This window comes from Bos indicus, chromosome 11, assembly GCF_029378745.1.
Source record: "Bos indicus isolate NIAB-ARS_2022 breed Sahiwal x Tharparkar chromosome 11, NIAB-ARS_B.indTharparkar_mat_pri_1.0, whole genome shotgun sequence".
In the NCBI taxonomy this organism is placed as follows: Eukaryota; Metazoa; Chordata; class Mammalia; order Artiodactyla; family Bovidae; genus Bos; species Bos indicus.
In genome coordinates, this window is record NC_091770.1 from 7,152,410 (window position 1) to 7,176,931 (window position 24,522).

At 45.9% G+C, this 24,522-nt stretch overlaps 1 protein-coding gene across 1 annotated transcript in view; it reads left to right on the forward strand.

Annotated features, from left to right (window-relative positions):
* Window positions 1-6,096: 6,096 nt before the first annotated feature.
* Window positions 6,097-24,522, forward strand: part of SLC9A4 (solute carrier family 9 member A4) — a 56,329-nt gene continuing 37,903 nt past the window's right edge. Inside the window, exons 1-2 of the mRNA XM_019969839.2 lie at window positions 6,097-6,822; window positions 15,826-16,289. Of these exons, the coding sequence (XP_019825398.2) occupies window positions 6,567-6,822; window positions 15,826-16,289 (720 nt within the window). The 5' untranslated portion in view covers window positions 6,097-6,566. The remainder of the gene's footprint in view (window positions 6,823-15,825; window positions 16,290-24,522) is intronic.

The following is a 24,522-nucleotide window of genomic DNA, read 5'->3' on the forward strand; positions in this document are numbered from 1 at the left end:
CAAATTATTCCTGGACGGAGTTTCTTGTGGGAAGCCTCATTGCAGGCTCTCAGAAGGGAAGGAGGCACACTGTCATTGTCCCATGGTGTCATGGGATGACCCGAGTCCTTGGTTTTCCGGTCGGTCACTCTCAGAGACCTAAGCCTCAGAAATCTCTTTCGGCTAGTTTATCCAGGTTTCTTTTATTCTAGAATAAGTATGGCCATAGCTGATATTTCCGGAGGTCCGGAGTTTTGTTCTTTTTAAAATACTTATTTATTTATTTGGCTGTGCTGGGTCTTAGTTGCAGCACTTGAGATCTTCAACCTCCGATTTGGCGTGTGAGATCTTTAGTTGAGGCATGTGGAATCCATTTCCCTGACCAGGGATCAAACCCAGGCCCCCTGTATTGGGAATGCTGAGTCTTAGCTTCTGGACCACCAGGAGGTCCTTGGAGTTTTGTTCTTAGATTAACCAAAGCTTATTGCTGCATACACACAAAAAAGAAACTAGGTCTACCATTTACAGAATACACTCTTTCAGGCGAATCGGTGCACTGAGAATGACAAATAAACATTTAGGATAAAGCTTTATTAATATTTCTTACAGGTAATTCAATCAAATAAGGTGGACAGCCAAAACGAGTTGGTGATACAGGAGATTGATGGTAATTAAACAATTGACCTCGGTAAAATGCAATGTGAAGGAATAATTTTTTTCCCCCACCACACCTTCTAAATAAGGTGCCCATATGCTCTGCTTCTGTTTCACACCTGTTGTCCAAGTACAATTTTCATAGTGAGAGGATAGTTTCTGATTCTGAAAATGTGTCCCACTTTAGATTGTGGTCATCTTACCTCTAGGGCACATCGTAGAATGGTCTTTACTGACCCTGGATGATATCTCAGGCAGATCTGACAATGTACCTGGTCTCACCTTGGTTTTAACACCCACATTTACTATCTATATTATTACCTTTCCAGACTGCTGCTGCTGCTGCTACTAAGTCGCTTCAGTCGTGTCCGACTCTGTGTGACCCCACAGACGGCAGCCCACCAGGCTCCCCCGTCCCTGGGATTCTCCAGGCAAGAACACTGGAGTGGGTTGCCATTTCCTCCTCCAATGCATGAAAGTGAAAAGTGAAAGTGAAGTCGCTCAGTCGTGTCTGACTCCTAGCGACCCCATGGACTGCAGCGTACCAGGCTCCTCCGTCCATGGGATTTTCCAGGCAAGAGTACTGGAGTGGGGTGCCATCGCCTTCTCCGACCAGATAAAATGGAGTAAGCATTCAACCACCTTTTCCCCACTCATTGTGGCTATGAAGCTTGGATTAGATGCATATAGGGATCAGTTTGGTTTTTCAAATATGACACAAAAGAACCTATCTATGAAACAGAAACAGAATCACAGAGAGAACAGACTGCTGTCTGCCTAGGGAGCAGGGGTTGGAGGAAGGATGAAGTGGGAAGTTGGGATTAGCAGATGTACGCTTCCATATATAGGACGGATAAACAAGGCCCTCCTGTACAGCACACAGAACTGCATTCAATATCCTACGATAAATCATCGTGGGAAAGAATATTGTCAAAGGTATATATGTACACATACACGCATAACTTACACTACTGAGTACCTGCTTGGCTTCAAGAGCCGACGTCTCTGTGGTGGGGGGCGGGGGGATGTGTCCGTTTTGATTCGTGGAGCTGTGGTCTCAAGAGGGCGTGGCCAACATCTCTTGACCCTTCCTTCTTTCCTCTTACCACCTGGTGGGGGCGCTGGAAGCCGCGACGGGAAACGCACTGCAGGGTGGGGCGCTTAAGGGCACCCGCTCGCTCGAAGAGGGAGCCAGAGGTGTGTAGAACCTGAGAGTACCTTGCTGAATATAGACAGGAAGGCACTCAGGAAAGCAAACTCACCGCCAAGCCTCAGAGGCGTGAATCTGACCCTAAATAGAACAGCATAAACTCTGAGAACAGCACTATAGGATAGACGGCTTCCTGAGCTCCAGGGACCAGCCCAGACAGAACTGAAGGACAGTGAAAAAAAACTGACAGTGAAACCACAAGGCTGGTTAGCATTTTGGGCTTGAGTCCAACTAGGTCAGTTGCCTGCTTAAACAAAGTGGCATCCTACATAGGATTTCATAAGATCCAGAGTTGCATGACATAATATTTCAAATATCCAGGATAGAGTCCATTGAGAGCAAAACAGTGACATTTTCGGATGGAATTTTCAATGTAGGTAGATGTAATATCAACATACAAGGGACAAGGTAGGGGCCTTTGTGTGGTGGTAAGGCACACACAATTTGAAGTAGTAAAATATTATTTCCAAGTAGAAAGTGAGAGCGTAAATATATTTTTATTCCTCGTGTTGGGCTGTGCTCAAGTCATACTTTCTCCAACCCCATGGACTGTAGCCCTCCAGGCTTCTCTGTTCATGGACATTTTCAGGCAAGAGAACGAGTGGGTTGCCATACCCTCCTCCAGAAGGATCCTCCCCACCCAGGGATCGAACCCATGTCTCCAGTACTGGTAGGCGGGTTCTTTACCACTAGGACCACCTGGGAAGCCAGTGTGCAGGTGAGTCAGAGTGATGTGGCTGTGCACAGGGGCACGGGGTGGGGTTGGGGGGTATCCATCGTGGGCCAGAGGCTTAAACTGCATGGTGTCCAGGACAGATGAGAGGCAGTTTCCTCTGTGTGTACAGCCTTGGAAGGGCACTGGCAGACACCACACACCCATGCTGCTGATAGATGGGGCAGCAAGAGGAAGAGAAACACGGAAAACAGCAGCGGGAAACAGGAAGGCTCTCCTGCATGGTCCCTCCAGCGCCCTCTGCTGACGGAGCTACACGGTGCTCACCATAAAGGATAAATGCTTCAGAAACCAAGTCCACTCCGTGGAGCAGATACTGAATGGTGAATCTGGGGCCAAGAGGTAATCGAGTGATTCCTGGCATAGAGTGCACCAATCCATCAATAGCTGTACATGCAAAAATTAAGTACTTCTCAGCAATAGAAGAGAATGTACCACTGAGACACACAACAGTTTGGCTGAAGCTCAAAGTGTGATGTGCGTGCATGCATGCTAAGTCACTTCAGTAATGTCCAACTCTTTGTGACTCTGGACTGTAGCCCGCCAGGCTCCTCTGTCCATGGAGTTTCCCAGGCAAGAATAACCATGCCCTCCTCCAGGGGATCTTCTGGACTCAGAGATTGAACCTGAGTCTCTTATGTCTCCTGCATTGGCAGGTGATTTCTTTACCATTAGTGACACTTTGGAAGCCTGTTGTTGTTTAGTTGCTAAGTCGTGTCCAGCTCTGCCACCCCATGGACTGTAGCCTGCCAGGCGCCTCTATCCATGGGATTCTCTAGGCAAGAATACTGGGGTGGGTTGCCATTTCCTTCTCCAGGAGATCTTCCCGACCCAGGAACTAAACCCACACCTCCTGCATTTGCATGCAGATTCTTTACCACTGAGCCACCTGGGAAATAGATACATGTATGAATGATTCAATTTACTGTAATAACACAGCGTTGTAAAGCAACTATATGCCAATAAATTAAAAAAAAAAGAATCTAAAATTCATCTGGTATCTATTATGTACTAAGCACTTTCCTCTCAGACATGTGTTTAATCACTTAATCTCCACATCACCTTTAAGATAGTCATCATCACCACCATCACCATCAGAACCATCATCATCACCATCAATAAGGCAGTTGAAGCTCTGTGGTGTTTAGAAGAAGCCCAGGATCACACAACTTCAACTTTCTTCTCTCTACAAAATCCCTATTCCCTTAGGGAAGCGATCACATTAGAATTGAAGACCGAGCCAGGAGCCACACTCTGGTGTGAAGACGTGTTTCATTTCAGAGCTCATATTCACACCCGCCCCATCCACCAGCAGCACCGTGGTGCCTCTACTCTGACGATGCGGAATCTCCCAGAGTACAGCGCACCCTTCCACAGCGTCCTCTGTTCCTCCCTGAGTAGTGGAAGTTTGACTTTGGGGAGCAGAGACAGAGCTCAGCTCTTCTGTCCTGAGAGCGGGGTCAAAGCTCTTGACTTCACTCCAGCACGGGATGCAGGCTTTCAATTTAGGGTGTGACGTGCCAGCCCTTGATCCGAAGCCATCCAGCTTAATTGCTAGTTGCGGGCTTGGAAAGCAAATGGTGTTTCTGGACAGCACTGGCCAATTCTCTATCCCTGCTTTCTTCTCCTTTCTTCCTAAAAAAAGAATCAAATTTAAGCCCCAACAAAGTAACAAGAGCTTTGGGGCAAGCGATGGATACTTCAATTCCAGAAGCACTGTGCGGTAAAGTCAATTATGCCGCCTACTAGGGGAAAGAAGAAAAGATGTGCTGATCATTTTGTTTAAAACTATTCTTGGAGGAAGGTGATTATCTAATTAACCATGGGCATGCACAGAAAAGTCAATTCTGCTCTTTGAGAACAGAAGCGGCTTTGTGAAACTGAGGGTAAAAAGGAAGAAAACCAGCAACCCCCACCTCAAACTTTGTTTCCAACTGTGCACAGTTGAGGTCCTAGGTGAAGAGAGATTTCTCTGCTGGGTACATCACCCCTTAATTAGTCTCTTGAGGGTGGACCGGATTTGGTCACTTAAATTACAAGGGATCCACTGGGAAGAGGATGTCCTTCCCTCCACACCACTGGACTCCACGAGAAGACGGGTTTAGAAGAGCAGATGACAAGGATCACAAGGCTTCTTGGGACCCGGCACCAAAAACGGTCAGAGGAAGCCAGGTTTCTACCGCTAATACAGTCATCAGATGATCAAACCAAAAGCTTCAGATGGGTCATGAGTTTGCTGACCTGAAATGCCATAAAAATTCCTTTGGTGCTCTGCTTTGCAAGCTGAGTTTCCCCTCCATCATATTTCAAATCTATTTGTCTATGAACCTGGTTTAGATGACGATTACATGGTCACCTTAATCTCTGGGCTTCCCTGGTGGCTCAGACAGTAAAGAATCTGCCTGCAATGCAGGACACCCAGGTATAACCTCTGGGTAGGGAAGATCCCCTGGAGAAGGGAATGGCAACCCACTCCAGTATTCTTTCCTGGAGAATTCTATGGACTGAGGAACCTGGGGTGATACAATCCATGGGGTCACAGAGAGTCGGACACCACTGAAATGACGAATCAGTTCAGTTCAGTTCAGTCGCTCAGTCGTGTTCGACTCTTTGTGACCCCATGAACCGCAGAACGCCAGGCCTCCCTGTCCATCACCAACTCCCAGAACTTACTCAAATTCATGTCCATTGAGTTGGTGATGACATCCAACCATCTCATCCTCTGTCATCCCCTTCTCCTCCTGCCTTCAATCTTTTGTAGCATCAGGGTCTCATTGGAAAAAATGAGTCAGCTCTTCACATCAGTTGGCCAAAATATTGCAGTTTCAGCTTCAACATCAGTCCTTCCAGTGAACACCTAGGACTGATTCCCTTTAGGATGGACTGTTTGGATCTCCTTGCAGTCCAAAGGACTCTCAAGAGTCTTCTCCAACACAACAGTTCAAAAGCATCAATTCTTCGACGCTCAGTTTTCTTTATAGTCCAACTCTTACATTCATGACAACTGGAAAAACCATAGCTTTGCTGCTGCTGCTGCTGCTGCTGCTAAGTCACCTCAGTCGTGTCCGACTCTGTGTGACCCCATAGACGGCAGCCCACTAGGCTGCCCCGTCCCTGGGATTCTCCAGGGAAGAACACTGGAGTGGGTTGCCATTTCCTTCTCCAGTGCATGAAAGTGAAAGTGAAGTTGCTCAGTCGTGTCTGACTCTTAGCGGCCCCATGGACTGCAGCCTACCAGGCTCCTCCGTCCATGCGATTTTCCAGGCAAGAGTACTGGAGTGGGGTGCCATTGCCTTCTCCGTTGACTAGTACTTAATCATTAATTGAACCTTCCAAGGTGTAGTACTGAGGCTGCCCACTAGGTGTCAGCAGTGTAACTGCCAGAGAACTCAGGGAAAGTATTTCATTACAGAAGTCAAATCTGAGCAAATAATTAAGTGTGGTTCAAGAGCTACCTGCAACCTTGGCCATGCAAAACAAGGGAGCTAGCAGGGGGAGGAGAGAAGGAGCAAGTGCAACCCAGGTTTCTGGGAGACAGGGAAGAACCCTCTTCCTGGTTAGGAGGGCCCCAGTGACACCTGGAATGAGAACCATGGTGTTCTTTTTAATTTTCGCTCACAAGATGAAACCAGTGTGCAGTGACGTGAGGAAACAGCTTTAAAGGAACAGGTATTTCTGCTTCATAAATTGCTCTTCGAATCATGATTGGATGGAAGTCACACAGGTAGTTAGTTCTCTGGGCTTTCTCGAGTCTGCTGAGTGACAGGATGCGTTAAGTCAGAAGCTGTGTTGCCTGAACACAAATGCTGTAAAGGTGACTGGAAAACATGTGTACTTGGAGCTCAGTGACACGCTTGGACTCTTCCTGGAACGACCCACGGGCTGTGTGTACATCACCTGTGACCCAGGTGGCGGCTGGCACGCTCTGACAATCCTCCTCTCTTCACAAGAGTGGTGCAGCAGGGCACACGCCCTGAGAGAAGCCCCAGCATGGGCATTCGGGGGTTTGTGCCTTTCTGTCCTTGGAATTGGTGCCTGTTGCTAGCGACCCTCCAGTGCTGCGGAGCATTTTCTGAGTTGAACAGATCCACAGACTCCTCTGCCCGGCGTGAGCTTAATGTCCGGTATGCTGCTGCCAGCTCCCAGCCAGCCGAGACAATATCTGTCTTCACACTGGATTATGACTACGTGCAAATTCCCTACGAGGTCACCCTCTGGATACTCCTAGCATCACTTGCAAAAATAGGTAAGGCCCCGAGTGTGTTAGCTGGTTTGGGGAGTTGTTTTCTATGTGAGATAATGTGTATGAAAATGCCTTGTAGATGGTGGGTCAAGTGGATTTTAACTATTGCTGCTCTTAGATAAAAATTGTATTCTCTTGACTCAAGGGAAAGGCATTTTTGTCTGGCCATTTATTGCTTCAGGTTGTGCTATGAAATTTAAGAACCTACTTCTGGGCTCTGGGTTGTTTCTATTTCATCTCCTTTCAGGGTGACAGCCATGTGACATTATTTGGTATGTAAAAATCTCAAGTTCTGTGCGTTAAGAAATGCGGAGTAAAGTATGCTGACCTTGGGGTGATGCCCACTGGAAATTTTAGGACCCACATAATGATTCTTCTGTAAAATGTGCTTTCTTCATTCTTGGCCATGGAACCATGGGCTTCATCAATGACTCTCTTTGTTCATTTTTAAAAGTGGTGTGTGCTCCTTGAAAATTGACAGAAAGCAAGAAACAAGGCAACCAGTGGCAACTCATATCCCTCAGTGATGAGGGAGGGTGGAATTAGAGATGGTATCTGTCAGTAAAATCTTGGTTTACACCTGAGCCAAGAGGAGCCAAGGGAGCACTTGTGGTTTCTTCTGCGACATAAAGTGGATTCAAGCTAATGGATGAAATTCTAGCCAGGGTTCTTAGTGCCTCCAGCCAAAGTGAGGGATTCCACTCTGAGACCATTTAATCCCCAACTTCACCCCCTTGTCTCCTTAAAAACAGGTATTCCAGAGCGGAAGGCGGATACAATTATCTCAGTGGTCAAGCATAGCATCTCCTTTGCCTTAGTGATAAACTTTGTTATTTGAATAGATAGATTGTCTCAGTGAAGGAGACACAGTGAAGTATGTAGGTGGCTATTTATATGTTTTGTCTGGAATGGCTGTGAAGTGTGGGTTAAGGCAAGAAATCAGACAGTTAACTCAGGATTCTGGCCATTTCATTGAACTCGCTCCTCGTGGATGTTGGGGGCACCGGCATATTCATTAGGCGCCCTTCATAACTGCCATTCATTTTGAGCTCGTAATGTATGCAGATAAATTGTCAGTTTGAAGAACTCTTGTGCGGTCACATGACCTGATGACACAGAGGGTCTCACATTATTTCTGAGAAGTGCTCAAGTAATCATGGGGTTTCCCAAGGGGATGATATTCTCGCTTCAGAGCTAGGGGTATATCACCTTTCCTGCAAGCACACAGATGCTAAGAACAGTCCAGGTGATCTTCTGTGACCTTGAGATGTCCTTTGTCAAAATGCCAGCGATTCTGGTCCCACCCACTCCCTTCCTTTCCACAGGAATGCGTGATGTTGGTCCAGAACCAAGAAACTAAATCTGCCACTGACTAGTCACGCTGCCTTTTTAAATCTCAATTTGTTCATCTGTGAAATTATTCCTGAGATCTCTTCCTGGTGCAAATAAGGATTTCTTAATGGAAAAGAAGCTTCCATTCTATACCACTAAACATCTCAATGTACACAGTGTATGTTTTATACCAACAGAAAACACAGATAGTCCTTTAGAGGTGTTGCATGTGCCCAGACTATGTCTACAAGTTGAGAGTCCTGTGAGGATGCTGTTGTTCACTGAACTGCTGCCTAAATGTTCTTGATTTTCATGTGGATGCAACTCAACATGCTATAGAAAAAAAAAACTAAAGTAAGTTATCAGTTGGGGCATGCCTATTGAAAAACAATGTCATCTTTGCTGGCCTTTAAGAATTCAGATTATGTTTGTATTGTACATGAAAAGAGGGATTCCCTGATAGCTCAGTTGGTAAAGAATCTTCCTGCAGTTCAGGAGACGCCGGTTCGATTCCTGATTTGAGAAGATCCCCTGGATAAGGGAAAGGCCTGGAGACTTCGTGGACTGTATAGTCCATGGGACTGCAAAGAGTCAGACACGACTGAGCGACTTGAAATGAAGGTCAAATTTAGTGAATGCATAGTGTGATCCAGGCATTGGGCTTGTAGCTTTACTCTTGTTGCTGTTCAGTCGCTAAGTCATGCCCGTTTCTTCACATCCCCATGGACTGCAGCACACCAGGCTTTCCCATCCTTCACTACCTCCTGGAGTTTGCTCAAACTCATGTCCATTGAATCAGTGATGCCATCCAACCATCTCATCCTCTGTCGCCCCCTTCTCCTCTTGCCCTCAGTCTTTCCTAGCATCAGGTCTTTTCCAGTGAGTCGGCTCTTCGAACCAGGTGACCAAAGTATTGGAGCTTCAGCTTCAGCACCAGTCCATCCCATGAATATTCAGGATCGATTTCCTTTAGGATTGACTGGATAACTTTATATACGATAGCAAACAAATAATAATAATAATGACATAAAACTTTAACACTTAAGGAGTCCACAAAGATTTTTTAGATTCTATATTATAAAGCTTGAATCAAAATCTGATTAATAATCGCTAGTATTATCATTCATTCTTTTATTCAGTCTTCTACCAAGACACATGTATTGAGTGCCCAGGCAATGTGTGGGAATCATTTCGGTCCCTAGCCTCAAAGGAAAAGATGGGTGAGTCTAGTCGTGCCTCATAGGTGCTCCAACAAGGGCCATCTTTGACTTTCAGGCAGGACTTAGTTATCTGTGGCCATTTAAGTTTCAGGCCCTGAAACTGTAAAGTCTAAAAGTGAGTGACTGTTTTGTCCATTATGGAAAGGGAGAAGAGTTGAGAAAGGTGAAATTCACAAAATATTTCCCTGAAAGGGCCCTGCTTACAGGCTGAACCCTCTTGCTGCTATCAGTGTGTAGATACGCCTTAGTTTCAGGCAGGTGACGTGGGCTCATTTCAGGAAACTCAGTTCCTGGAAGCAGGACCACCCTGGGGGAGACACAGGGCCTGAAAAAAATCACACTAGGGGCTCTTCTGCCTACCTTACATATTTTAAAAGTTAAGTGTGATTAAAATAAGCACTCATGAAGAAGGAAGAGGAGCAAGAGAGGGGAGAAGGAGAAGAAGGAAGCTCTTAGTAAGAAATGGAGAGCGCTTCCCTGGTGGTCCAGTGCTTAAGAATCTGCCTGCCAATGCAGGGGACCCGGGTTTGATCCCTGGTCCAGGAAGATTCCACAGGCTGCGGGCAACTAAGCCTGTGTACCACAGCTGCTGAAGCCTGTACACTTCAGCCCATGCTCTGTAACAAAAGAAGCCACCACAATGAGAAGCCTGGGCACCGCAACTTGAGTGTAGCTTCCGCTCACCTTAACTGAAGAAAGCCCTCATGCAGCAATAATGCACAGCCAAAAATAAATAAGAAAAAAAAAAGGAAGAAACAGAGAAAGCAGCACTCTAGAAGGCGAACTTAAACTGGTCTTGAAGCCAGTGGGCTGGGTGTGTGGTTTGGCGTGTCTCTGGATACTAATTAAAGTCCATTGTATTAGTTCAGTTCAGTTAAGTCGCTCAGTCCTGTCCAACTCTTTGCAACCCCATGAATCGCAGCACACCAGGCCTCCCTGTCCATCACCAACTCCCGGAGTTCACTCAGACTCACGTCCATAGAGTCAGTGACGCCATCCAGCCATCTCATCCTCTGTCGTCCCCTTCTCCTGCCCCCAATCCCGCCCAGCATCAGAGTCTTTTCCAATGAGTCAACTCTTCCTATGAAGTGGCCAAAGTACTGGAGTTTCAGCTTCAGCATCATTCCCTCCAAAGAACACCCAGGGATGATCTCCTTAAGAATGGACTGGTTGGACCTCCTTGCAGGCCAAGGGACTCTCAAGAGTCTTCTCCAACACCACACTTCAAAAGCATCAATTCTTCAGCACTCAGCCTTCTTCACAGTCCAACTCTCACATCCATACATGACCACAGGAAAAACCATAGCCTTGACTAGACGGACCTTTGTTGGCAAAGTAATGTCTCTGCTTTTGAATATGCTATCTAGGTTGGTCATAACTTTCCTTCCAAGGAGTAAGCGTCTTTTAATCTCATGGCTGCAGTCACCATCTGCAGTGATTTTGGAGCCCAGAAAAATAAGGTCTGACACTGTTTCCACTGTTTCCCCATCTATTTCCCATGAAGTGATGAGACCGGATGCCATGATCTTCGTTTTCTGAATGTTGAGCTTTCAGCCAACTTTTTCACTTTCCACTTTCACTTTCATCAAGAGGCTTTTCAGTTCCTCTTCACTTTCTGCCGTAAGGGTGGTGCCATCTGCATATCTGAGGTTATTGATATTTCTCCCAGCAATCTTGATTCCAGCTTGTGTTTCTTCCAGCCCAGCATTTCTCATGATGTACTCTGCATAGAAGTTAAATAAGCAGGATGACAATACACAGCCTTGACGTACTCCTTTTCCTATTTGGAACCAGTCTGTGGTTCCATGTCCAGTTCTAACTGTTGCTTCCTGACCTGCATATAGGTTTCTCAAGAGGCAGGTCAGGTGGTCTGGTATTCCCATCTCTTTCAGAGTTTTCTACAGTTTATTGTGATCCACACAGTCAAAGGCTTTGGCGTAGTCAATAAAGCAGAAATAGATGTTTTTCTGGAACTCCCTTGCTTTTCCCATGATCCAGCGGATGTTGGCAATTTGATCTCTGGTTCCTCTGCCTTTTCTAAAACCAGCTTGAACATCTGGAAATTCATGGTTCACGTATTGCTGAAGCCTGGCTTGGAGAATTTTGAGTGTTACTTTACTAGTGTGTGAGATGAGTGTAATTGTGCGGTAGTTTGAGCATTCTTTGGCATTGCCTTTCTTTGGGATTGGAATGAAAACTGACCTTTTCCAGTCCTGTGGCCACTGCTGAGTTTTCCAAATTTGCTGGCATATTGAGTGCAGCACTTTCACAGCATCATCTTTCAGGATTTGAAATAGCTCAACTGGAATTCCATCACCTCCACTAGCTTTGTTCATAGTGATGCTTTCTAAGGCCCACTGGACTTCACATTCCAGGATGTCTGGCTCTAGGTCAGTGATCACGTCATCGTGATTATCTGGGTCATGAAGATCTTTTTTGTACAGTTCTTCTGTGTATTCTTGCCACCTCTTATTTATATCTTCTGCTTCTGTTAGATCCATACCATTTCTGTCCTTTATCGAGCCCATCTTTGCATGAAATGTTCCCTTGGTATCTCTAATTTTCTTGAAGGGATCTCTAGTCTTTCCCATTCTGTTCTTTTCCTCTATTCCTTTGCAGTGATCACTGAGGAAAGCTTTCTTATCTCTCCTTGCTATTCTTTGGACCTCTGCAACCAGATGCTTATATCTTTCCTTTTCTCCTTTCCTTTTCACTTCTCTTCTTTTCACAGCTATTTGTAAGGCCCCCCCAGACAGCCATTTTGCTTTTTTGCATTTCTTTTCCATGGGGATGGTCTTGATCCCTGTCTCCTGTACAATGTCACGAACCTCATTCCATAGTTCATCAAGCACTCTATCTATCAGATCTAGGCCCTTAAATCTATTTCTCACTTCCACTGTATAATCATAAGGGATTTGATTTAGGTCATACCTGAATGGTCTAGTGGTTTTCCCTACTTTCTTCAATTTCAGTCTGAATTTGCCAATAAGGAGTTCATGATCTGAGCCACAGTCAGCTCCCAGTCTTGTTTTTGGTGACTGTATAGAGCTTCTCCATCTTTGGCTGCAAAGAATATAACCAATCTGATTTCAGTGTTGACCATCTGGTGATGTCCATGTGTAGAGTCTTCTCTTATGTTGTTGGAAGAGGGTGTTTGTTATGACCAGTGCGTTCTCTTGGCAAAACTCTATTAGCCTTTGCCCTGCTTCATTCCATATTCCAAGGGCAAATTTGCCTGTTCCTCCTGGTGTTTCTTGACTTCCTACTTTTGCATTCCAGTCCCCTATAATGAAAAGGACATCTTTTTTGGGTGTTAGTTCTAAAAGGTCTTGGAGGTCTTCATAGAACCGTTCAACTTCAGCTTCTTCAGCGTTACTGGTTAGGGCATAGACTTGGATTACTGTGATACTGAAACGGTTTGCCTTGGAAATGAACAGAGATCATTCTTTCATTTTTGAGATTGCATCCAAGTACTGCATTTCGGATTCTTTTGTTGACCATGATGGCTACTCCATTTCTTCTGAGGGATTCCTGCCCACAGTAGTAGATATAGTGGTCATCTGAGTTAAATTCACCCATTCCAGTCCACTTTAGTTCGCTGATTCCTAGAATGTCGACGTTCACTCTTGCCATCTCCTGTTTGACCACTTCCAATTTGCCTTGATTCATGGACCTGACATTCCAGGTTCCTATGCAAAATTGCTCTTTACAGCATCAGACCTTGCTTCTATCACCAGTCACATCCACAACTGGGTATTGTTTTGCTTTGGCTCCATCTCTTCATTCTTTCCGGAGTTATTTCTCCACTCATCTCCAGTAGCATATTGGGCACCTACTGACCTGGGGAGTTCCCCTTTCAGTATCCTATCATTTTGCCTTTTCATACTGTTCATGGGGTTCTCAAGGCAAGAATACTGAAGACGTTTGCCATTCCCTTCTCCAGTGGACCACATTCTGTCAGACCTCTCCACCATGACCCGCCCATCTTGGGTTGCCCCACGGGCGTGGCTTAGTTTCATAGAGTTAGACCAGGCTGTGGTCCATGTGATTAGATTGACTAGTTTTCTGTGAGTATGGTTTCAGTGTGTCTGCCCTCTGATGCCCTCTTGCAACACCTACCGTCTTACTTGGGTTTCTCTTACCTTGGACGTGGGGTATCTCTTCACGGCTGCTCCAGCAAAGCACAGCTGCTGCTCCTTACCTTGGATGAGGGGTATCTCCTCGCCGCCCCTCCTGACCTTGAACGTGGAGTAGCTCCTCTAGGCCCTCCTGCACCTGCGCAGCTACCGCTCCTTGGATGTGGGGTTGCTCCTCTCGACTGAGGGACTAACACTACCTCTTTAGCCTTGAATTTCACACCCTTCATTGTTTAGCTCAAAATTATCTTGCAACTCTTCCCCTAATAATCTTCCCAATTAAAATGTGCTCCAGTCAGATTGTTGCAGGGAAGAACAAAATCTGACTACAGGTCAGATCTGTTTCTTTTACTTTAACCTTTGCTTCTCGTTGCTTCTGTTTACTAAGAGGATACTGTCTGTACACAATGGCCTGCCTTGGTGAACCCAGCCTCTCGGCCTGAAGGTTAAACCAAAGTGCCTTTGCTCAGGGAAACACCCTGACTGGGTCCACCTGTGGGTTGCTACAGGAAGGAAGAAATTAACACATGCCCTCCCAGTGCTAGCCATCCCAGGAGATATTTGCAAGATTACAGGGCTTTTTACTTTAATTCCTCACCACCTCTGTCTCTGTGTTTTAAAGAAACTGGCATCCAGGCCCTCCAAAGAGCAAGTTTGGACTCAGTAACAAGGTGAATCTACTCAATGAATGAAGATATTTTTGAAACCATCTAGCCGGGCTATTGGAGAAGGCAGTGGCACCCCACTCCAGTACTCTTGCCTGGAAAATCCTATGGACGGGGGAGCCTGGTAGGCTGCCGTCTATGGGGTCGCACAGAGTCAGACACGACTGAAGCAACTTAGCAGCAGCAGCAGCAGCTGGGCTATTCCTGACTCTCCCCTATTTCTCTCCGAGTTCTCCCCTTCTAAAATGCCTTCCCTTCTGTTATTCGATTATTTAAGCCCTTGTTGTAGTTTAGTTGTTCAGTCGTGTCTGACTTTTTATGACCCCCCTGGACTGTATCCCTTGAGCGGGGATTCGACACCCAGATATACATGGTGTAGAACATCTGGCAGCAGGAAGTGGAATGCACTGGGAGATGGGGGGTGAAGTAGGAGGTCAGGAAGACACTGCAGTGAGTGGATGAGAAGTGGGGAGAACCTGCCCTCAGTGAAAGTCACGGGAGTGGAGAAGAGTAGATACGTGTCAGGGGCAGCGAGTGGAAGGTGTAAGTGATAAAATAGGTTGCTGATGCATGAGGAGCAGAGGTGATGGAGTCCTCATAAGAATGCCACTTGACTTCCTCTTAAGTGGATGACTGGGTGGCAATGTCACTGGTTAAATCAGGGAAACAAAGATTTTTCATCTTTATTTATTGGTTTGGTCGAGAAGGAGGTGTACATTTGGAAGGAGCTGGTGTTAAATCCCAGTGATAGACATTTTTTTTTTTAAGTTAAAAATGCTTGTTTTATTTTATTTTTAGTTGAAGTGCCAGTGTATATATAAGTTACAGGTATAGGACATAGTGATTCATAATTTTTAAAGGTTATACTCCATTAATGCATGGGTGCTAAGTCTTCAGTTGTGTCCGACCCTGTTCGACCCTATGGACTGTAGCCAGCTGGGTTCCTCTGTCCATGGAATTCTCCAAAGAAGAATACTGGAATGGGTTGCCATTTCCTCCTCCGGGAGATCTTCCCAACCCAGGAATCAGAACCTGTGTCTTTCATGTCTCCTGCATTGGCAGGCGGGTTCTTTACCACTGGCACCACCTGGGAAGATATACTGTATTTATAGTTATTATAAAATATTGGCTGTATTCTCCATGCTGTACAATACATCCTTGTAGCTTATGCTTCACCTAATAGTTCGCACCTCTGACTCCCCCACCTATATCTTACCCTGGCCCCGTCCCCCTCCCCACTGGTAACTACTAGTTTGTTCTCTATACCTGTGAAGTTGCTTATTTTTTTGTTAAATTCGCTAGTTTGTCCTGTGGATCCCTCAAGACTCTTGCTTGAGCTTCAAAGGCGAGTTTTGCATGAGAGCCGAGTTCTCTCTCTCATAGCCCTCAGGATGGAGGAGGCAGAAAGCAGGAGGAGGCAGGAGGGCACGGGAGGACTGAGAAGATTCTAGAACCTGCACAGGCTGTGGGAGGCACTTGATCTTGTCAAGCTCCAGTCTTGACAAGGATGCTGAGGCTGGGGGATGCGTGCCGGCTTGCCTGGGTACCCATCTGCGTGGCTCTGAAAGGCCCCTGGCACCCACCTCCACTGGTGTCCCAGCGACCGGAGCCGGGTTACCTGCCCACCTCTCATCCTGGTTCTCTGCTCCGCAGGCTTCCACCTCAACCGCAGGCTACCGGGCCTCATGCCCGAGAGTTGCCTGCTCATCCTCGTGGGGGCGCTGGTAGGCGCGGTCATCTTCGGAACGGACCACAAGTCCCCGCCGGTGATGGACTCGAGCATCTATTTCTTGTACCTCCTCCCGCCCATCGTCCTGGAAAGCGGCTACTTCATGCCCACGCGGCCCTTCTTCGAGAACCTCGGCTCCATCCTGTGGTGGGCGGGCCTGGGCGCCCTGCTCAACGCCTTCGGCATCGGCCTCTCGCTCTACCTGATCTGCCAGGTCCCGGCCTTTGGGCTGGGCGACATCAACCTGCTTCAGAACCTGCTGTTCGGGAGCCTCATCTCGGCCGTGGACCCGGTGGCCGTCCTGGCCGTGTTCGAGGAGGCGCGTGTGAACGAGCAGCTATACATGATGATCTTTGGGGAGGCCCTGCTCAATGACGGCATCAGCGTGGTGAGACGCACACACGGTCCCCAGGGAGCGGGGCAGGGGTCGGGGGTGGGAAGCGGGCAGCACAGAGACTGGCCCGGGCGGCCTGGCCACATCCGCCACTGGGATCTGCAGGGTGCCCACACTGGCTTGCTACACTGCTCGCCTTCATTAGCTTCTAAGTTTTGTGTTTTTTGGCCAAGAAGGATGTGGGATATTAGCGCCTCCATCAGGGATTGAACCTGCAACCCCCTACACTAGAAGGCAAAATCCTAACCACTGGACTGCCGGGGAAATCCCCACTATCTTCTTTAAAGAGAGAAACAGAGGAGAGGATGCATAAGTCTAGTGCATTTGGTTTTTCACTTTGCAGAAACCCTTGCTGAAGGCTCTTCTGTGTTTTCACACTGGGTCGAGCAACACTATTGTTGTTAGTTTCTAAGTCGTGTCCATCTCTTTTACAACCCCATGGACTATAGTTGGCAGGCTCCTCTGTCCATGGGATTCTCCAGGCAGGAATACTGGAGTGGGTTGTCATTCCCTTCTCCAGGGGACCTTCCCAATCCAGTGGTTGAACCTATGTCTCTTGTGTCTCCTGCCTTGGCAGGCGGATTCTTTACCACTGACACCTGGGAAGCCTGGGAGAAGTAATACTTCGGATTTAATGTTCTCTCAGCATCGGACCTCAGCTTTCAGATTTCTTTCTTAAGTCCTGATTTAGATGATGAAGTTAGATAAAAGATAGGGGTCGGGAGAGAGATGATGGCGGGTTTGCATGAATGCATTGGCTTGTTTATCAGTCTCAGTTGTGTGACTCCCATAGAGAATGTGAGGGGGCACCTTTGCTTAGGAGTCCTCTGGGAGAGAAGCTGAGAAGGGTTTACAGGCCAGATCAGCACAGAGCATCAACCCCAGAGGTGTCTTTGGCTAGAGGTGCTGGAACATTCTAGACTGGCTGTTGCACTTCACCAGGGGTTAGTCTCCATGATTTTATATAAACTTTGATGCACCTTTCTTATTTTTACATTGATATCACATCACATAACAAATACTAGAATGCACTTTCAGTGTAAGAGACTCCAATAGTACAAAATTATACCGAGTAAACAAAAGCCTCCATCTGGCCCTCTCCTCACCCTCCTGGATCCAGTTTCCATATCCCTTCCGGTCTTTATGTTGAACACAGGCATATGCATAGGTAAGCATTGTTATTGTTCAGTCGCTAAGTTGTATTGGAGAACTCCAGGCATCCTTGTCCTTCTCTACCTCCTCGAATTTGCGCAGATTCATTCCTTGAGTCGGTGATGCCATCCAACCATCTCATCCTCTGCCATCTACTTCTCCTCCTGCCCTCAGTCTTTCCCAGCATCAGGGTCTTTTCCAGTGAGTCACTTCTTCACATCAGGTGGCCAAAGTATTGGAGCTTAAGCTTCAGCATCAGTCCTTCCAGTGAATATTCAGGGTTGATTTCCTTTAGGATTGACTGGTTGGATCTCCTTGCATCATTCTACATAAACTGGGTGGGATTATATCAGATGTATGCTTAGATGTAACAAATCTTAGACTTCTTTCTAGATCTTTCCCACTGTTGCAGAGTGTTTCATAGATGACATTTGCAATGATTTATTGAACCATTTCTCCATGGATGGATATTCACGTGGTTGCCAGTTTTTCACTTTCAAAAACAATACTGCAATAAGTATTCTTGTTTCTACATGCATCTCTCTTTTGTACTTGTGTGCCTTTATATAGGATAGTTTCTTGAAAGTAAAGTTTCTGGGTTAAAAAGTAGTTGTACCTGGGGGCTCCCCTGGTGGGCCAGTGGTTAGGACTTCATGTTCCAGTACAGGGGGTACAGGTGCGACCTCTGGTTGGGGAGCTAAGATCTTGCATATGTCACAGCAAAACAAAACAAAACATGAAACAGAAGCAATATTGTAACAAATTTGATAGACTTTTAAAATGGTCCATGCTGAAAAAATCTAAAAAAATTAAAAGTGTTTAAAAATAGGTGCACTTAAAAAGTTGAGAGACGCTGTTCTAATCACCTCTTCTTCATTCAGCTGGTAAAGGAGGGATTCCCACCCCAGGGTTCAGGAGTGACTCCAGCAGTTAACAAAAGAGACTAATGATAGTGTATTAGTCACTTATACTCACAGTTCAGGGGAGGAGACGTAACACACCCCACAGGGTCACGTGGGAGCTGCACTCGGAAACAGTGAGCTCTCAGTGTCTGCAGAAGACACTGTTAGAAGGATGGGGTACCTCCTGGGTCCTCGGGAAAGATGTGCTTGACTTTTTTTTTAAACAAACATTTATTTGGTACCTATTTTGTTCTAGGCATTGTGCTAGCTACTTGGGTGGCAATAATGAGATGAGACGAGGTTCTTTGCTCTTTTTTTAGAATTTTTTTTATATTGGATCCTAATTGATTAACAATGTTGTATTAGTTTCAGGTGTACAGCCAAGTGATTCAGTTATACATGTATCAATTCTTTATCAAATTCTTTTGAGTAATTCCACAAGCTAGCAGGGAACTGGGCCCCAGTTCGAATGGATATGCAACTACTGGTCCCTGAATAAGGAGCTTATTGGCTGGAGGATGTTACCCTGGTGTCAGGTTGCAGGGGGAGCTTGCAGTAGGGTCACTCAGGACCCTGCCCCTTTTTACCAAATACCATATTAAACCTTAATTTCAGTTTTTATGTACACAGCTGCCAAGATTTCCTGGAAATCTTTATGGACTTATATTTCCATAGAACATGTGTTATTAATAAGTGCGTATTTCCTTGTGTTGCTGTCAACAAAGGGCCTTATTTTCTTAATGTTTTCCCATCTAATGAGAAAAAAAGGATGACAAGTGTTTGTTGTAATTTGCATGATGATTAAGCATCTTTTCAACAATTGTAGATCATTAGTGTTTCTTATCCTGCAAACTGGATGTTCATGTCCTATCAGGGTTGTCAGACTTAAATAAATATATAGGACACCAGTTAAACTTGGATTTCATATAAAAAATGAATCATATTTAATAAGTGTGTCCCAATTATTGTATGCAAGCATTGATTTTTGTCTCTTTTCTTTGAGACCATTTGCTGATCTTTTTTTTTTAAAGAAAACTTTAAAAAGGAACTTTTTAAACTTTCTAAATTTTAAACTTTTGGATGCTACATAAAAAGCAAATATTTTCTCCCATTTTGTTCCTTAATTATTTTAAATCTTGGTATCCTGTAAAAGTTTTAAATTTGTATGTAGTCAAACCTACTATCATATTATTTTCATATTTTGCTTTCTGGCATTGTACATAACCAAAAATCATACAAACTTTAAAAAAATTTTCTCCCTTTTGCAATTAATTATGTAAGTCACCTAGCATACAGTTTTTTAGTATTGTTAGTCATAATTTTATTTTCTCTTTTTAGAATTTTCATGTATCAGTTTTATTGAAGCTAATTTACCATGTTGTGTTAACTTCCACTGTACAGCAAACAGACTCAGGTATATACATACATACCTTCCTTTTAAAATTCTTTTCCATTGTGGTTTATCCCAGGATATTGATTATAGTTCCCTGTGCTCTAACGGTAGGACCTTGTTCATCCTGGCACAAGATTCTATTGTGAGAATTTGATCAAACTAGGTCAAAATAGATAGTACTGGGGGCAGGGGAAAGTAATCCAAGATATGGGGTGGATTCACCAAGTGGAAGACCCACACCTGAAATTAGAAATCACTTCATTTATTCATAATGAGAATCTCTAAGTGTTGAGCATGACTCTAGGCTCATCAGACGGGCACAAGCTTTCCTGCTGGGTGAGCATCTCAGAAAGCCAAGTTGTCAGCAAGTCGCCACAGGACCCTGGGCTCCAGCCTGCCAGCCCATTCAGAGACCTCATTTCTCAGCATGTGGCCCTCAAGCTCTGTGCCTCAGAATCCCCCAAGTGGGTCTGATGGGCACTCAGACATCCAAACCCCACCCCAGACCCACTGACCCCCACTCTCTGGGAATGGAGCCTGGGAATCTGTATTCTTAACCAGCATCTCAGACAATGGCTATTGTTTGAGAACTCCTGGTTCATGGCCTTTAAGTGTCAAGAAACTGACCCATCTGGATATAAAATATTGCTACATCTGGGAAAGGACTGGGCTGGACTCATCTTGGAGATCCCCTTTCCCCCACCCTTTCTTTCTTTAGATGCTTTCTTGCTTGGGGTTTTGTTACAGTAGAATAAGTGATGCCAGCTGGAAACCAGTTCCCCCTCCTAGGGCAGCTTCTCTGAGCTATGGTGCCTCCAGACGTCATCTCACTGTACTCATATCCAAGTCCCTTGGGGTCCCTTGCTGACTGTAATGCCATGTAAGGCCTCTTGGCAACCCATCATGAGGCCATTATTCTACTTCCTCTTCATAAATGTTTAGTGTCATGGTCTGTGCGCCAGGTGGAGAAGAATTTGCAGACATGAGACAGAATGAGAGGTGAATATCTTTTAGAGTGAGAGATGCTGTTAGAATAGTGGGCCATTGCAAGGGAGAGCCGACAGCTTTCACTGGATAGTAGCCAATTATTGTAGCCTCAAGACAGAGGAAACTCCTGCAGGAAGGCTGGCATTAGGTGATTGGTTAGGACGCTATAGGGTGGGCATTTTTACCTAATATGGGATCCGAGAGCTGTATGGTTCAGGTCAGGGGAATTCAAGGCAACTGTTGCTATGGGGCTCTGCTGCTGAGTCACGTCAGTCGTGTCCGACTCTGTGCGACCCCATAGATGGCGGCCCACCAGGCTCCCGTCCCTGGGATTCTCCAGGCAAGCATACTGGAGTGGGTTGCCATTTCCTTCTCCAGTGCAGGAAAGAGAAAAGTGAAAGTGAAGTGGGGCTTGGTCACTTCCAAAGGTGACCTCGGTACAGGGCTCCACATCTGTGGCCTTGGTGATCTTGGTATAGGGCTCCACAGTTAGAGAAATTTAGAAATGACAGTACCACCTCACTTACTTTTCATAGAACAATCTCTTTCTTGATGCAGCCTATAAACTTTCTTGCCGAGACGTAGTCTTTATTGTTGTTCAGTTACTAAGTCGTGTCTGACTCTTTGTGACCTCCATGGACCCTTTCCTTCACTATCTCCCAGAGTTTGCTACAACTCATGTCTATTGAGTTGGTGATGCCATCCAACCATTCCCATCCTCAGTCTCCCTCTTCTCTTGCTGTTAGTCTTTCCCAGCATCAAGGTCTTTTCCAATGAGTCAGCTCTTTGCATCAGGCAGCCATGAAAACATGGGGCTCTGCTATCTCCCTGGCTGCCTCTGAACTTGAGACTCACTTCGTCCTGAATTGTCTCTAGATGTTACATCTAGACCCGTCACGGCTTGGGGGTTCTTTGCTGACGAAATTTGTTTGACTTTCCCAAAGTTTAATTGCTTCCACTTGGACTTTTTTTTTTTAAATGATCATTTCAAAATAAAATTGCAATTTTCGGCTGACCAGAGTATCTGTGGAGGGCCCTGCTGTGACCTCCACCCGGCGAAGCTGCTGTGGCGTTGGCTCTGGGTTGAGATGGGGGCTTGCTCACACGTCACTCCAGGTCACTCTGTGGTCACCCACAGCACAGTGATATTAAGTGTGTGCTGGGGCCCTTCTGCATCCCTGCGTGAAATTGGAGAAGCTCCGGGCTGGATTTAGAAAGCAGTTTGACAGCAACTGGTATTTAATGCAGGGCAGTTGTATTTTGAGTGCAGGGCTTGGACTCACCCTTTCATTGAGGAGGGCAGCCATCACACGCGGGCTCTTCCAGCAGAAAGTCTGAATCAGCAGAGAGAGACCTGTGATTTGCGGGTGACTTGAGACAACTTTGCAGATCCTCATCCACGGAAGAGCTGCCTGGCGCTGAAGGGAAGATGTTGCAGAACCATGGAAAAGAGTGATGGCCCTGACCCTCCAAGCCTCTTGTCCACTTAACTTCTCCTTCTTGCTGCATATTTTAGGTTATGATTCTAATCATAAGAATTTTCTTAGTGGTAGGCAGAGGAAGCAGAGACAAAACCCAAATACCTTTTAAATAATAACTAGTATCCTCAGCAGATGCGTCCCAGGTGGCTCAGTGGTAAAGAACCCTCCTGCCAGTGCAGGAGATGTGGGTTCGATCCCTGGGTCAGGGAGATCCCCTGGAGAAAGAACTGGCCTCTTCGGTATTCTTGCCTGGGAAATCCCATGGATGGAGGATCCTGGTGGGTTATAGTCCATGGGGTCACAAGAGTCAAACACGACTTAGCAACTAAACCACCACCCATCCTCAGTTGAATCTCATGGCCAATTTCATAGCAGAAAAAGAGAAGCAGCTGCTATGTCCAGGCTCTGTATGGGGGTCACTTGTGCATTTACTATTCGATCCAATTCCTAGATTTTTACTGTCAGGCCTGAATGAATAACCATATTTCACAGATGAAGAAACTATAGCAAAAGGAGTAAAGTTGCAGAAGGGCATCCGGCCTGGCCATGATGGACCAGACATGGGTGCACAAGGAGGTCTCTTCCCATTCTCTTTTCTTTTTTCTCATTTTATTTGTATTTGGCTGTGTTGGCTCTTCATTGATGCTTAGGCTTTTCTCTAGTTGCAGTGAGCAGGGGCTACTCTCCATTGCTGTGCATGGGTTCCTCATTGCAGTGGCTTCTCTTGTTGCCGAGCATGGGATCTGGAGCACAAAAGTTGTGACGCAGGGGCTTAGTTGTTCGTCGGCATGTGGGATCTTTCTGACCCGGGGATTTGACCCTGTGTCTCCTGCATTGGCAGGTGGATTCTTTACACTGAGCCACCAGGGAAGTCCCCCTTTCTCTTCTCTCTTATTCTTACCCTTTGAATGTTCAACTCATGGAGCTGGAAAGACAGGAGAGAACCCATATGTTACTGACGAGGAGACTGGGCTCATGTCCAGTGGGCAGGAAATACAGCGGTCTTTCTCCAAAATAGAGTTGGCTTGTTTGGCCAAGTCCAGCATGTGGATCCAGGAAAGATTCTGGTCATCTCTGTGCCTGAGTTCTGTAAAATTAGGGTGATGGTATTACTTAGCTCTTAAGACCACTAGAAAATTCCTGTTAAGCTTTTAGAACAGTGAGTGCTCAGCATGCAGGGAGAACCCCATGCACGCTGGCTATTGTTTTATATCACACCAGCTCAGGTCAAAGCCTTTGACTGTGTGAATCACAATAAACTGTGGAAAATTCTGAAAGAGACGGGCATACGAGACCACCTGACCTGCCTCTTGAGAAATCTGTATGCAGGTCAGGAAGCAACAGCTAGAACTGGACATGGAACAACAGACTGGTTCCAAATAGGCAAAGGAGAACGTCAAGGTTGTATATTGTCACCCGGCTTATTTAACGTTTATGTAGAGTACATCATGAGAAATGCTGGGCTGGATGAAGCACAAGCTGGAATCAAGATTGCTGGGAGAAATATCAATAACCTCAGATATGCAGATGACACCACCCTTATGGCAGAAAGTGAAGAGGAACTAAAGAGCCTCTTGATGAAAGTGAAAGAGGAGAGTGAAAAATTTGGCTTAAAACTCGACATTGAGAAAACTAAGATCATGGCATCTGGTCCCATCACTTCATGGCAAATACATGGGGAAACAGTGGAAACAGTGTCAGACTTTATTTTTTGGGTCTCCAAGGTCACTGTGGATGGTGATTGCAGCCATGAAATTAATAGACACTTGCTGCTTGGAAGGAAAGTTATGACCAACCTAGACAGCAGATTCAAAAGCAGATATTACTTTGTCCACACAGGTCCATCTAGTCAAGGCTGTGGTTTTTCCAGTAGTCATGGTTTTGGAGAAGACTCTTGAGAGTCCCTTGGACTGCAAGGAGATCCAACCAGTCCATCCTAAAGGAAATCAGTCCTGAATATTCATTGGAAGGACTGATGTTGAAGCTGAAACTGCAATACTTTGGCCACCTGATGTGAAGAGCTGACTCATTGGAAAAGATTCTGATGCTGGGAAAGATTGAAGGCGGGAAGATAAGGGGACGACACAGGATGAGATGATTGGATGGCATCACCGACTCAATGGACATGAGTTTGAGTAAGCTCCAGGAGTTGGTGATGGACAAGGAGGCCTGGCGTTCTGCAGTCCGTGGGGTCACAAGGAGTCGGAAATGACTGAGCGACTGAACTGAACTGAACTGAGCTCATGGAGGTCTGTGCTGGTTAGCTCCCTCCTCGTAGGCATTTGGTTTTAAATATGGCACTGCTTCAGGTA